At 41.3% G+C, this 15,594-nt stretch overlaps 1 protein-coding gene across 6 annotated transcripts in view; it reads right to left on the bottom strand.

Annotated features, from left to right (window-relative positions):
* The window catches only part of yeats2 (YEATS domain containing 2), a 141,910-nt gene that overhangs the window by 104,262 nt on the left and 22,054 nt on the right, over positions 1 to 15,594 (bottom strand). For 5 of the 6 annotated variants that reach the window (XM_080185391.1, XM_080185393.1, XM_080185394.1 and 2 more), the window contains exons 3-8: positions 13,160 to 13,257; positions 10,675 to 10,767; positions 6,546 to 6,800; positions 4,574 to 4,692; positions 2,227 to 2,388; positions 1,327 to 1,438 (exon numbers count right to left, since the gene is read on the bottom strand). In XM_080185391.1, coding sequence (XP_080041517.1) covers positions 1,327 to 1,438; positions 2,227 to 2,388; positions 4,574 to 4,692; positions 6,546 to 6,800; positions 10,675 to 10,767; positions 13,160 to 13,257 — 839 coding nt within the window. Of the gene's footprint in view, positions 1 to 1,326; positions 1,439 to 2,226; positions 2,389 to 4,573; positions 4,693 to 6,545; positions 6,801 to 7,374; positions 7,434 to 10,674; positions 10,768 to 13,159; positions 13,258 to 15,594 lie in introns of those variants that run through there. The other variant, XM_080185395.1, reaches the window with a different exon arrangement.

Genomic DNA, 15,594 nt, shown 5'->3' with positions numbered 1-15,594 from the left:
TAGCTAACAGAGTTCAAAACTAAATCAAAAGTAAATCAAAACTCAAAAAGGCAGGATTTTAGAATAAGAATTATAGACTTATTATTTGGACATTTTTTTCCCCAGTTATTCTATGATTACCAAAGTGGGAATAGAGGCTGAAGAAACTGGTGCCTCCTGAACTCAGTTTGTCACAACCAGGAAATGTTTCAGATAGGTGGCAAGAAGCAGCCAGGGAGGAGCCAGAAGCAGGGCACATACCTAACCTACACTCACATACCTAACCTACACTCACATACACTTACATACCCACAGAGAGTGAACCCAAGCTGAGGAAACTGCACAATGTTGTTGTAATCGGAACTAGATGCTCAGATCATAGGATAAAGTATCAGGACTAAGTTATTCAGCTCCTCAAACTTGCTTTGCCATTCAGTTACATTTTCACAGTAATTTCATTGCAGTGTGAATGTAAGCCTACTTTGATTTATTATTGTCACATGTATTGGTACACAATGAAAAGTGTTGTTTCTTCTGTGCTATACAGACAAAGCATACTGTTCATAGAGAAGGAAATGAGAGTGTGCAGAATGTAGTGTTACAGTCATAGCTAGGGTGTAGAGAAAAATCAACTTAATGCAAGGTCCATTCAGAAGTCTGACAGCAGCAGGGAAGCAGCTGTTCCTGAGTCAGTTGGTACATGACTTCAGACTTTTGTATCTTTTTCCCTACGGAAGGTGGTGGAAGAGAGAACATCCAGGATGCGTGATGTGGTCCTTAATTATGTTGGCTGCTTTGCAGCAGGAAGTGTAGACAGAGTCATGGATGGAAGGCTGGTTTGCGTGATGGATTGGGCGACATGCACTACCTTTTTTAGTTCCTTGTGGTCTTGGGCAGTGCAGGAGCCATAACAAGCTAATATAACCAGAAAGAATGCTTTCTATGGTGCATCTGTAAAAGTTGGTGAGAGTCGTAGCGGACATGCCAAATTTCCTTAGTTTTCTGAGAAAGTAGAGGCATTGGTGGGCTTTCTTAACTGTAGTGTCGTCAGGAGCACCAGGATAGGTTGTTGGTGATCAGGATACCTATAAACCTGTGACTAATTAATAAACTTTACTTTTACTTTCACTGATCCACATCTTCATGTCTCTTGATATTTTTACCTAATAAAAATCTGTTATCTCAGTCCTAAAAATTCCCTTTGCCCAGCATTCTGACTGATCACAATGATAAAATGATTGTTTCCCCTTGTTTAAAGCCCAATTTGTGTTGCTAACTGCAGAATGCAGATTGAGAAAATAGCGGCAGTATGTCTGGGGGCACAGCTTCATCCAAAAACTGCTGTACCTTCAGCTGGTGAATGATGTCTATTCTTTTGTTGCGCAAGTCTCTGAAGTGGATCTGAATGCGAACAGGGAATTCACCCCAGCCTCGTCTGGTCAGGTGAAATGGTGGTTCACTAATCAGAAAACAAAAACCAAACAAAAGATCATTCAACACTAAAATCATTGAGACAACAACAACAAATCACTGCTAATGTGTTTCACATGATTCATTATTCACTTTTCCACCATCTGCTAAATCTGACAACACAACCTAGCTCTGATTATTTCAATCCAAATAAATACAAAATGCTCAATCCATGAGGAATGTGCTGAAAAAGGACAGGGTGCACATGTGCTTTGGTTCATAAAGACCACTGGGTACCCAAGGCCTGGAATTGGCTATGTTTTTGCTGTCCCTGACCTTGGAGCATTTGAGGGGATAGTATTGATGGAGTTTCACTCTGTATCTAACCAATGTTGCTCCTGAGCTGGGAGTGTTTGAGGGGACAGTGTGGAGGGAACTTTACATGCTGACATGCCTTGCTAGCAAACAAAAATCCAGGTGTTTTCAAGAGAATGCTCCATAAATGACGCTCAACTAAAGTCTTACTATTACTATCTAAAAGCGACTTTGCAGTACAATCAAAGGGAACGGAGACAAACAAATTTGTTTCATCCAAAAGAAAAAAAATACACTCTATATTCACTGAGCAATAAATGCTATTCATAATTTTCAGTAATTTAAATTAAGGTACCCTCTGGTCCTCTGTGTTAGCTTTGGTACAATATTATACACAGGCCCTGGTTCTGTACAAACTACCTGACTGCCACCCTTTTGAGTTCTAACTGATTTTTGAAAAATTGTATCCGATTACCAAGCCCTAAGCAGGAGTAATGCCAAAAGTGAGAAACTGGGCCATACCTGACTTCCACCAGGTCATTTGGCTTGTAGCTGGGATGTAGGAAAAACCAAACCTTCTTCACAAAATGGTCAATTGTGGGCTCTTTCCGTGAACCTCGCACATAAACCATCCACTTGTGGGTGGACTGATCATTCTCCTCCCTTTTGTCTGGGGGAATATACCTGTAAAATAACAAATTAGTCAATTGGAGAGACACATCCCATAGGTGAAGAGCTCGTAGGTTCTGAGAGTGGTAAGATTCGGGCAAAAGGAACAAAATGATGCCAGGGAGACTGGGAAAGGGAGCAGAAGACAGAGAGCAAAGCAAAACAAGAAACAGGAATTAGCACAGGAACTGAGATAAGGAGTAGGAACTAGCCCCAAGATATCAAAAAAAAGAGCAAAATTCGAACAAGGACCAATAATGGGAGTAGAAATTAGCATAGTGACTGAACATAGAACATTACAGCGCAGAACAGATCCTTCGGCCCACGATGTTGCGCCGACCAATTAAGAAAAAAGCAATGACCCTCTAACCTCAACCAATCCCTTTCCATCCATAAACCTATCCACGGACCTCTTAAACGCCCCCAAACTAGGCGCATCTACAACTGCAGCAGGCAGGGCATTCCATTCCCCCACCACCCTCTGGGTAAAGAACCTACCTCTGACATCCGTCCTATAACTACCACCCCTTAATTTAAAGCTATGTCCCCTCGTGCTAGCTTTCTCCATCCGAGGAAAAAGGCTATCACTGTCCACCCTATCTAAACCTCTAATCATCTTGTATGTTTCAATAAGGTCTCCTCTTAGCCACCTTCTTTCTAACGAAAACAACCCCAAATCCCTCAGTCTCTCCGCATAGGACCTTCCCTCCATACCAGGCAACATCCTGGTAAACCTCCTCTGCACCCTCTCCAATGCCTCCACGTCCTTCCTATAACGTGGGGACCAGAACTGTACACAATACTCCAAGTGCGACCGCACCAGAGTTTTGTACAGTTGCAACATGACGTTGCGGCTCCTAAATTCAATCCCCCTACCAATAAACGCCAAGACACCATATGCCTTCCTAACAACCTTATCGACTTGATTTCCAACTTTCAGGGATCTATGCACATATACACCTAGATCCCTCTGTTCGTCAACACTATTCAGAGTCCTACCGTTAGCCCTACACTCTACACATCTGTTATTCCTGCCAAAGTGAATTACCTCACACTTTTCCGCATTAAACTCCATCTGCCACCTCTCGGCCCAGCTCTGCAAGTTGTCCAAGTCTCTCTGTAAACTATGATACCCCTCTTTACTATCTACCACTCCTCCGACTTTGGTGTCATCAGCAAATTTACTAATCCATCCTTCTATACCCTCATCCAGATCATTTATAAAAATTACAAACAGCAGTGGCCCCAAAACAGATCCCTGAGGCACACCACTTGTAACCGAACTCCACGACGAATACTTTCCATCAACCACCACCCTCTGTCTTCTATCAACTAGCCAATTCCTGATCCAATTAACTAAATCACCCTCAATCCCATACATCTGCATTTTCTGCAGAAGCCTTCCATGGTGAACCTTATCAAACGCCTTACTAAAGTCCATATATACGTCAACTGCCTTACCCCCATCCACCTCTTTGGTCACTTTTTCAAAAAACTCAATAAGGTTAGTAAGGCACGACTTACCCTTCACAAAACCGTGCTGACTATCTCCAATCAATTCATTACTCTCTAAATAACTATAAGTCCTATCCCTAATAATTTTTTCTAATACTTTGCCCACAACAGAAGTAAGACTCACCGGTCTATAATTCCCGGGGAAGTCTCTATTCCCCTTCTTAAACAATGGGACAACATTCGCTATCCTCCAGTCTTCTGGCACTATACCTGTGATCAATGACGACCTGAAGATCAGAGCCAGAGACTCTGCAATCGCCTCTCTTGCCTCTCAGAGAATCCTAGGGTAAATCCCGTCCAGCCCAGGGGACTTATCTATTTTCAAACCCTCAAGAATATCTAGCACATCCTCCTTATCTACTGCAATACTATCCAGTTTACAACCCTGTGACCCAGTGTTCTCCACAACTACATTTACGTCTCCCTGCGTGAATACCGAAGAGAAATATTTGTTCAGTGCCTCTCCAATCTCTTCCGGTTCCACACATAACTTCCCACTGCTGATGTTTCTCTGCAACAGTTACAGTTCACAAAGAACAGATTACAGAACATCAAGACTTTCATTCTCAGTTATACTTCCACTCCCATCAATAGAGGGGGAAGAAGAGAAAGAGGGTCAGATAACAAAGTAAAGAAGTGCAAAACATGGAGATACAAACAAACGCAACAGGGACCTAACACTGACTTTGAAACGTTGCCAACAACAATTGTCTTCTTGACATAAAGGCGTGATGGATCTTCACTGGTGGTGAGATAGGTGCATCGCTTCTCTATCTCCTGGTGGGTTGGGACTCCAAAGGTATCCTAGGAAATATGGAACAGAAGACAATTAATTGAATTGTTCCATCTTGTTCAATGGTGCATTGTCTTCCTATTTTCATCCCTTCATCACTGCTTTTTTTCTCCACTGTCCCTTCCAATTTCCTTGGATATTGACCTCCAGCAGGCCCAGTCAATCCCAAACAACAGCTAGCCTGGCCAACCAGCAACCTAACTATGGATGAAATGGCTGATTTTTATAACCTCACTGCGTAGATCCATTTGCCACCTACCCCATTCCATGGCACAACATTGAGATTCACATTTTGCAGCCACTCTATTCTCCTTCAGGTGCTGATTGTTGGGAAAAACATATCTTTCTAAATTATATTGCTTTTTTGAAATGGAAAGATATTGCATTATCTGGGTACCTGGATGCTGACTTTGAGGACTTTTTTTCCAGAAGGTCATTTCTTCACCTTGCACTAGGAGTAAGCCCGCCTTCTTCAATGGTAGCACAGTGGCACTGTGGTTAGCACTGCTGCCTCATAGCACCAGAGACCCAGTTCAATTCTGGCCTTAGGTGACTATCTACATGGAGTTTGCACATTCTCTCCATGTCTGCGTGGGTTTCCTCCGAGTGCTCTGGTTTCCTCCCACAGTCCAAAGATGTGCCAGTTTGGTGGACTGGCCTTACTAAATTGACCCTTAGCTTCCCAAGATGTGGAGGTTAGATGGATTAGCCGTGGGGTTGGGTGGGGTGATGGGCCTGGGTAAAATACTCTGTCAGAGAGTCGGAGCAGACTCAATGGGCCAAACAGTGTCCTTCTGCACTGTAGGAATTCTATGATGATCCAAGAAATCAACTGACCTGCATGGTACTTGAAGAAGAGTTGTTACGTTTGTTTTGAACTGCAATCACTTTAATTTATGTGGATAAAACAGAACAGCAAAGGCTAGTGAATGACTAGAAATCACCACAGATCCCACCTTTAAGTTTTGAACCTGCTGGCTTTTGCAGCTGGTCTTGTTGAGGAATAAGCTGAGAAAGGTAACTACCAATACTGTCTCTCTCTCTCTCTGACTTGCCTGAAACTATACTTGGGTATCAACTTATAGCCAGACGATCCTCATCCGAGTCTAATTTGTCTGCATTTGGATCTACAAAGCTAAGGCCAGAAGAATTAATCCAGCCATGTTCTCCTTCACAGCAAAGTCCCATTGGAGAGAACTTCCAAATGTCCACTGAAACCACCAGCCTGACTTCACACAAGAGAACTCCAGATTGACAATGTTATCCTTCATTTTATAACACCTATCCTCTGCAGAGAGACTATTGATTTGTCCTTTGTTTGTCTGTGTGTGTGTTGGGGGAATATTTTAGGAAGAGATAGATAGTTATACTTTCAGATTACCATTGTATGTTATCCAGTACTTGCACAATTGTTAAAAATTTTTTTGTTCAGTGTTCACTGAAAGAGGTACGGTTAATGTCTTTGCATTCTGAAGGTAAACAATTATCCGTTTTGCTGAAAAAATTAACCTTCTAAATTAACGGTGCAGCCTGTGGAACAGTGGGGTTCAATAAACGTGCATTCCTCCCATGCTGGTTAGAACACAACGCCCTCTAGTACCTTATCCAAGAGGTCATTTGTTGTGTGAGCCTATGGGCAGGCCACACGACTGCAGACACACCTGAACACCAGGCTTCACATCATGGTCACATACCCGCTTTCCAGCAATCAGACTTGAGAACCCTGACAGCTTTCGGTAGGTCAGGATGATTGGAGCCAAATAGCTCCCATTACCATTTGTCTACCTAAAGTAAGGAAGTAATGCCTTAGTGCCCCACATATATTTTCTCTGTACAGTGAGGGATTCGCCCCTCATCATCATACCTGGCCAGTGTTCCTCCCTGCTCTTTTCTCAAATCTATCAGGCTGAATGCGCTCACAAGCTAGAGTTAGCTGTTCCTGCTCACTCTCTTTGTCCAAAAAGGTGTCCGCTTGGTGAGTGACTGAATCGGTTTCTGACTGGTTGGCGGATGGAGTTTCAGATCGTTGATTGGCTGGGGACGATGACCGTGAAGAAGATTCCAGAAATTTCTTGATGACTGGATGATTGAAAACTGTAGGATCATACGGCTTTGGACCCTGAAAGAAAATCACACAGTCCAGTTCAGATGATCAGATTGCTGGAGAGCAAGATTAAACTGACTGAGGGCATTTCTTTCAGCTAACATTAATGGATAGTCCCAACATCTCAACCAAGAAATAGCAATGACAGAAGTCCCATTGTCTGACTAAGGGCGATGCTGTCATTGCAGAAAGACACTTACTACATAATTAAAAATAATTCCACATTATTCCATGAAGTAATATCTGCAAACACTTCCTGGTGATTTAACCACAGATTAAGCAAATTTATCTAAACAACTTAATATTCTCAAGGTAAACTCACTTCAATGTCTCAAAGATGTTTAATGGCTTAAAGTGGAGCAGTAAAGAACAAAGCAAAAAGGCAATCATACTTCAAGATTAAAACTAAGTTCTAGTGAGAAAATGAGGTGGAGGCGGTAATTGAGCCACTTGGGTTTTTAAATCCAAAGAATTGCAGGAAAAAGCTTAATTCTTTATTCTCTGTCATGCACTCAGTTAATATAGCCCAAGTCTAACAATTAAACTGAATCACAATTGTCACTTACTGGAGAATGTGCAAGATACTCACCATCATCTTTCACCTCACGAAGTTGAAAAATATCGCACTGTCAAGCTACAATTTTCAGGCTAAATTGCAATGTCAGATTTATTTAAAAAAACAAAATTATATACAAAGATCAGACAGATGAGCAACATTCTAACAGTACAATAACTAAATTTACACCATATAAAGTGGGTATCCTGCCCAAAATAGAAGAAACAGAGTCTTAAATTCTTGTAACATCTCATGAAGTTTTTTGAAACATTCAGGGTGAATTCTCAAGCTAACATATAGTTTCTGACACTGAAAATATAAAACTCAAGACCACAAAATGCTCCTTGGATTATCAAGGGACCTTTTAGTTATTGAAGAGCATGAGGTTGCCTATCAGCTTTGATAGGATTAACTTTCAAAGTAACTATCATAACTTGACTGTGACCGTGGCATATCACTCTAGAAAAACAGGACTGGCAAAACCCACAATCATTTAGGGTCCTTTTATTTTAACAGGAAATCTCAGGCAGAAGCCAAGGGCACAAACAATAGAATGGTGGAGCACAAGAGGCCATTTGGCCTATCAATATTATGCTGGCCTTTTGCCAGAGCAATCTGAAACTAATCCCATTTGCCCATTCACTCCCATAGCTTGCTTCAAATATTTATCCCGAAATTTTCTTCAAAGATACAATCTTCTCTGACTCAACCATTCATTGCAGCAAACCATTCTGTGGTCCAAAATACTTGTTGAATGTCATAGAAAATCACCTAACATCTATATCCTCAGTGATAATTTTAAACTGATTGCCCTCCTTCCTGACTCATAACCAGAGAAAATGTTCTGTCCTAAACATGCCACCACCATCATATATAACTTTAAAATTCTCTATTTTGTCTTGTCTGTCTACTGGAAACACTGACAGCATTGCGTCTCTCCTCATAACTCAATCTATCTGTACATACAATTTCAAGGAAGTATGCATTTATTTCTTATGTCCCTGTTCACCTTTCAGTGCCATTTTCTATCCATGCTGCTAAATTCTCTTTTAACCAGACACCTGAATTTTTCTAAGAAACTTTATGAAGCAAATCATCAAATGGCACTTAAAAATGCAAATACACTATGCCTACTACATTACCTTTATGAATTATAATTTATATTAGATACTATATTAATTAGTCTACACATTTTTTTCCTTACCACCTCAAACAAAGCCAATCCACTGGCTACTTCCCAGTTCCACATTGCACAGTAAGGATGGAAAAATTTTTGTTATCCCCTCATTGACTTAGCATTGCCTGGAAGGCATGCAATCAGGATGAATGTTTTAGCCATCTTGTTTGGGTGCAAGGCTTAGAGTGAAACTTTTGCTTTACCCTAACAATTTACCAGCAAATTCATAAATCAATGCTTTAAATGAAATCCATTCCTTATATCAACTTAACTGACAGTACATAATTGATCCATAATTAATGAGGCTGCAGATTGTGGTTATTGGTTTGAATGAATTGCACCAACGTCACAAACGATCATAAGACATAGGAGCAGAATTAGGACACTTGGTCCATCAAGTCTGCTCTGCCATTCAATCATGGCTGACATTTTTCTCATCCCCATTCTTCTGTCTTTTCCTCATTATCCCTACTTCTTTATTTAATCAAGAACCTATCTATCTCTGAATTAAAAACACTCAATGATCTGGCCTCCATAGCCTTCTGCGGTAAAGAGTTCCGCAGAGTCACCACTCTCTGGCTGAAGAAATTCCTCCTCATCTCTGTTCTAAAGGATCATCCCTTTAGTCTGAGGTTGTGCCCTCTGGTTCTAGTTTTCTCCACATCCACTCTATCTAGGACTCGCAGTATCTTGTAAGTTTCAATAAAATCCCCCCTCATCCTTCTAAACTCCAATGACCCACAGTCCTCAACTTTACGGGCGGCACGGTAGCACAGTGGTTAGCACTGCTGCTTTACAGATCCAGGGACCTGGGTTCAATTCCCGGCTCGGGTCACTGTCTGCGTGGAGTTTACACATTCTTCTCGTGTCTGCGTGGGTTTCCTCCGGGTGTTGCGGTTTCCTCCCACAGACCAAAGATGTGCAGGTTAGGTTGACTGGCCATGTTAAAATTGCCCCTTAGTGTCTTGAGATGCGTAGGTTAGAGGGATTAGTGGGTAAATGTGTGGGGATGGTGGGGTAGGGTCTGGGTGGGATTATGGTCAGTGCAGACTTGATGGGCTAAATGGCCTCTTTCTGCACTGTAGGGTTTCTATGGTTCTAACCGCTCCTCATATGACAAGCTCTTCATTCCAGGGATCATTTTTGTGAACCTCCTCTGGACCTTTTCTTGCACATCCTTCCTTAGATATGGGGCCCAAAACAGCTCACAATACTCCAAATATGGTCTGCACATTAAGCTTAAGAGAATCTTTCTGCAGTCCCCTCAATACTACATATCCCTCTGCGTATCTGTGTATCTTCTGCAAATTTAGCAACAGTGCCTTCAGTTCCTTCTTCCAAATCGTTTATATATTATGAAAAGTTGTGGTCGCAGCAGTGACCCCTGAGGCACACCATCTTTGTAATCCCACTGGTAACCATGACAAGATCACACATACGAAAACAAGAAATGTCATTACAATCACACGGCAACATTGTATGGCTAATAATCTAGGCCTGAATTTTTCGCCCAATGAACAACCCCGGAAGCAAGCAAGAAATGCAATTCCAGCTGTGAGCGACCCTGGAACACAAGTTCATGTTGGCTCGCCAATTAACAGACAGCCAGCATGAAATAAGCACCGGGAAAGGTTCAACGTTGCCGGGAAGGGCAAGTATGGGCTGACACCTCTAACATATCACCTCAGGGAGATAGCCAATGCGGATGGAGCTTCCTCAGGAATCACAATGAAAGAATGCTGCAAATATTGTGTAAGCAGCACATTCAAACACAAACCCCAGTCCCCAGACACCTTTTTAAATTTTATTTTAGCCCTAACATATCATCCCACCCTGGATCGAGGTTACAGTTAAAATATAAAGGCCACCTGGACAATTGACTTACCTGCCCTTACTAAAAACAGACAGGCCACATAAAATTGCATTCAGTTGGCCCTTAAATGGTCTAAACTGCCTGTTTGATTGTCGGTGGGCGCATATTCGACTCTCGCACGCAACTGCCAGCCAAAATATCATGCAAATGCCAATGTAATTGGGACAGGCACCCAACGTCATCTTCACACAATTTCATGCACTTCGAAGTCAAGCATGTAACTGCCTGAGCAATGTAAAATTCTGGCCCTGGTCAAATGAATTGCTTGCTTCTCCCTCCTTACCTCAGCAACTTTAGGCTGCACAGCTGATGCGTAGTAGTTGGCCACGATGCAGGCACGAAGTTTATCCATCATCCTTCTGGCCTCGTTCAAGCGCTTTAGGAACAAGCAGATATTCAACCATTTATTTGAAAGCAACTGTTTAAAAATGCTCGTCTCTGCAAAGCGCCTGCTTGCCATTCAACATGATCATGGCTCCCAATGCCATACACCAGTGCTCTCCCCATACACCTTGCTAGTTCCTTAAGAAACGTATATGTTTCAATTAGATCACTTCTCATTCTTCGGAACTCTGTCTAAGTAAAAGCTTACTCAATCTCTCCTCTTGTCAGCGAACCTTCAAAGTACTTACTCTAGGAAATTATATGCTTAGCTTAGATATACTTGTCTATATACTTGCTTATCTTAGGTAGGAACTACACACAGTGTTCCAAGTGCACCCTCACCAATGCCCTGTCTGATAGTAGTAAGGCTTCTTTACTCTTATACTCTAATCCTGTGGGAACAAAGTAAAGTATCATTTGCCTTCTCAATTGCTTTCCATATTTGGTTTTAATTTTCTGTGATATAGTTCCCTCTGAATGCCAACATTTCTCAGTCTCTCACCATTTGCTATCACATTTGCCAGATTGTATTCTATCAACAAATTCTTGTCCAATCAACCAGGATGTCTAAACTGTGTTGGCAGGTTATTTGCATCCTCTTAATCAGCTAATTTTGTATCATCAGCAAACTTGGATATGCTACATTCAGTCTCTTCATTAAAGTCATTGCTATAAATTGTAAATAACACAGGCCCACGGATAGATCATTGCAATATTCCACTAGTTTTAGCCCAATCTAAAAACATCCAATGTATTCCCACTTTGTTTTTTATCCATTACTCAATCCTCAATGCATAGCAATATATTACCCCAGATCCCATGAATCCTAATTCAGCATAATAATGTCTTGTGTGGCACCTTATCAAATGCTTTTTGAAAATCCAAAGGAACTAGCTCCACTGGTTCCCCATTATCCATTTTTAGAAGGTTATAAGAGATAGGGGCAGGAGTCAGCCTTCAAGCCTGCTTTTCCATTCAGTAAAATCTTAAGATTGTGCCCTTAACTCCACTTTTGGGTCTGTTCCTGATAGTCCTCAACTCCTTTGCATAACAATAATCCGTCTAACCCAACCTTAAATATACTCAATCAATAATCAGTCCACACTGCTTTTTGTGAAAGAGAATTCTCTGCGAAAGAGAAAGACTAGCAAACCTCAAAGGAGAAATACCTGATCTCAGTTTTAAATGGGAAATCATTTATCTTTAAACTGTGCCCCCTATTTTTAGATTCCCCCACAAGATAAAACATTCTTCAACATCTCCCTTTTCAAGCCTTCTCAGAATCTTGTACATTTTAATAAGTTACCTCTCATTCTTCTGAGCTTCAATGAGTAAAGGCCTAGCCTGCTCAACCTTTCCTCATAAGACAACCCTTCCATTCCAGGGCTTCATTCAAAGGCACTCAGTGCCTGATCAAGGGATCCGGCATTGGGAAGAAAGGGCCCCATCCCTGTCCTTGCTGTTGACCTCCCTCCTTCCACCTCTCCTGCAAACCCCTGCTGTCAATTGGCTCCTTGAGCGATCCTGGGCCTAGGGTAGTTACCAGCAGCAGCCACCATCTCCCTGCTAGCACTGCCAATAAATGCAGAGCTGCCAGCATCTGATTGGCTGGCAGCTTTTGACTGGTCAGTCTTCTGGCCCTGGGGTCCTTGATGTCAGGGAAGGCCCACAGCTGCCCTATTAAGTACCTGATTTGCTCTTACTGCAGCTGCTTTTCCCGAAAAGGTGCAACACGAGTCTCTAGCTAAACCACCAGCTAGCAGGCTGTCTTGTCACCTATCCTGTCACCCATGCTAGATTCCACACAAGTTATTTAATTAATGTCTGTGCCATTTGCCTATCTCATCAAAGTTTCACTAGTCTCTGCCTCTAACTTACTCTGTCCACATTTACTTTCAGTAATCTCTTCCTGTCTATATACCAATGGAATTGTATACATCTGTTCTTATGTCTCTTGCTGGTCTATTCTCATATCTCTTTTCTTGTTCCTTAACAAATTTACAGTTCCGTCTTTGCTAAATTCTAAACCAATCCTCAGGCTTATTACTCTTTTTGGCAACATTACAAGCCTCTTCCTTTGATCTAATACTATCTTTAACTGTTGGACCACTTTTTCAGTGGGTTTTGTGTCTTAAGCAAATGAGCAATTGTTGCAAACTATTCATTAGCTCTTCAGACACTAGCCATCGCTTGTCCACTGTCGTATCTTCTAACATTTTTTCCCAAATTACATTAGGAACTCATTCCTTCATAGATACGTAGTTTGTTTATTTGGTTGCTGAAGTTTTATTACAAAAAGTAACCAATAGAAGCATAACTTCAAGGCATATCTGAACAGCAGCAGCATTAATGCCATTGCGATGGAGCACAACTGATGCCTTTACCTGGTCTATGATCTCAATCTCATGCTCTTTGTTCCTCATCTCCATTGTAAACTGTTCCTTGATAATAACTTCAATTTTTTGCAGAGTGGCTTCACGTGCTACATGAGAAATAGAACAGAAAACTCAGCTGGGCTGTAAACATTAGAATTAATAGAAAGCTGATCACAGAAACCATCAGACCAAAAGAGTAAGTGGTTTCTGTGTTCACTAACCATGAGGTTGGTGGGTTCACGTTTCACTAAACAGGAGTGAGAATGGCCAAATTCATGCTTAACAAAAGATTCAAGGAATAAAAACAGTAAATGCTGGAAATACCAGCATGTCAGGCAGCGTCTGTGGAGAGGAAAGCAAGAGATGACATTGCAGGTCATTGTCCTAAGTAAAATTAGATTGTCAACATGGAACATTAACTCTGCTGTTGCTCTCTCCACAGAAGCTGCTTGAAATGCTGAGTATTTACAGTATTGTCTATTTTTAGTTCAGACTTTTAATATCTGCAGTATTTTGCTTTTGCATTACAGGTCCAGAGAATTTGCAAATGACTCACTGAAATAAGCTGCTCCCCTTATCCATTTCAATAGGTTTCATTAACCATTCATTGCAATCCTTTCTAGACTTCCATAACATGGGCGAGTTTCATTGATTTTCCACAAGATATATGTTTGTACCTCTCTTGATGAAGGATACTTGAGATTGCCAGAGTACTTACCAAAAGGTTAGTGGACTGGCAGATACAGTTAAATGGTAAAAAAAGAGATTTTCTAAGTTATTCTTTTTCACATTTATCAGTTTGTGAAAAACTGTATTGTGTTTTGTACTTCCAGAATTTTCAAAGTAACGTCAAAATTTAATCTATTTTTGTGCTATTCTTCCACCCAAAGGTTTCATGCATCAACATTTTATTTCACCAAACATGCTGCTTGTCTTTTTTTCAAATCAGTTCAATCAAATCCCTTAATTAGGTACTAGCTGATAAAACTCATTGCACACATTATTCTCTATACAAACTCTCTAAATCCATCAATTAAAATTATAGCCTGTATTCAGTCCTGGGTATTATACACTTTGTATAAATCAGCCAAACCCTAACTGGACTAGCAATCCAGAAATCCACGTTCATATTCTGGGGACTCAGGGTCAAATCTCACCACAGCAGCTGGTGGAATTTGAATTTAAAAAATAACAAAAACTGGGATTATAAATCCAATGATGACCAAGAAACCACTGTCAATTATCATAAAAACCCATCCGGTCCACTAACTACCTTTAGGGAAGGAAATCTGCTATCCTTACCCGGGCTGGCCTATTATGACTTCAGACCCACAGCAAGCCACTTAGTTCAAGGGCAATTAGGGATGGCAATAATTGCTGGGCCAGCAGTGCCCACATCCCATGAAAAAATAAAACAAAGAAAAAACTCACTTGTGGATATTCCTATTCTACATATAAACATCTGGGCACTCAATGAATCTCTGTAACTCACTCTTATTTAGGGTTGCTAATCTTCTCAAATTGCCAGAAATGAAAGATTAACTTTCTGCACACTATTGCAAACAACAAGGAGAATGGTCACTGGATATTATCACACAGCTATTTTTGTCAAATTTTCTTTAAACATAATTTGTTTACTGGATATAAAAATATTTAAGATGCGATTAACATGGCAGTTTAACTGATTTGGAGAAATAAGAGGCAGGAGGTACAAGAACGTCACTGCACAGGTTTTTCAGGGTAGCATCCTGGGCCCAACCATTTTCAGCTGCTTCGTCAATGACCTGTCTTCCATTATAAGATCAGAAATGGGAATGTTTGCTGATGACTGACAATTTTCAGCACCATTTATCATTCCTCAGATACAGAAACAGTCCATGTCCAAATGCAGCAAGATCCAGACAATGTCAAGGCTTGGGTTGACAAGAGACAAATAACATTAACTCCTCTAAACCCTCTAACCTACTCATCCTTGGACACTAAGGGGCAATTTCTTAGCATGGCCACTCAACTTAATCCGCATATCTTTGGACCGAGAGAGGAAACCGGAGCACCCGGAGGAAACTCATGCAGACACGGGAGAACATGCAAACTCCACATAGACAGTGACCCAAGCCGGGAATCAAACCCGGATTCTTGGCGCTATGAAGCAACAGTGCTAACCACTATTCTACCATGCCGCCCCATGGATTGGTCATTTAAATACTGTGACTACAAAAGCAATATTGAGACTAGGATCCTATGTACAGTAACTCACCTCTTGACTCCCCAAAGCCTATTCACTATTTACAAGGGATGAATCCCCCCTTGCTTGCTTGAGCATAGATCCAACAACACGCAAGAAGCTCAACACCATACAGGACAAAGCAGCCTTTGCTGCCAAACCTTTGCTACCCCTTCCACAATGGATGCCTTTGCTACCCCTTCTACATTCACTTCCTCCA

The sequence above is a fragment of the Carcharhinus amblyrhynchos genome, chromosome 3 (assembly GCF_965287045.1).
Source record: "Carcharhinus amblyrhynchos chromosome 3, sCarAmb.v2.hapA, whole genome shotgun sequence".
Taxonomy (NCBI): Eukaryota; Metazoa; Chordata; class Chondrichthyes; order Carcharhiniformes; family Carcharhinidae; genus Carcharhinus; species Carcharhinus amblyrhynchos.
This window is presented reverse-complemented; position numbering and strand designations above follow the sequence as displayed.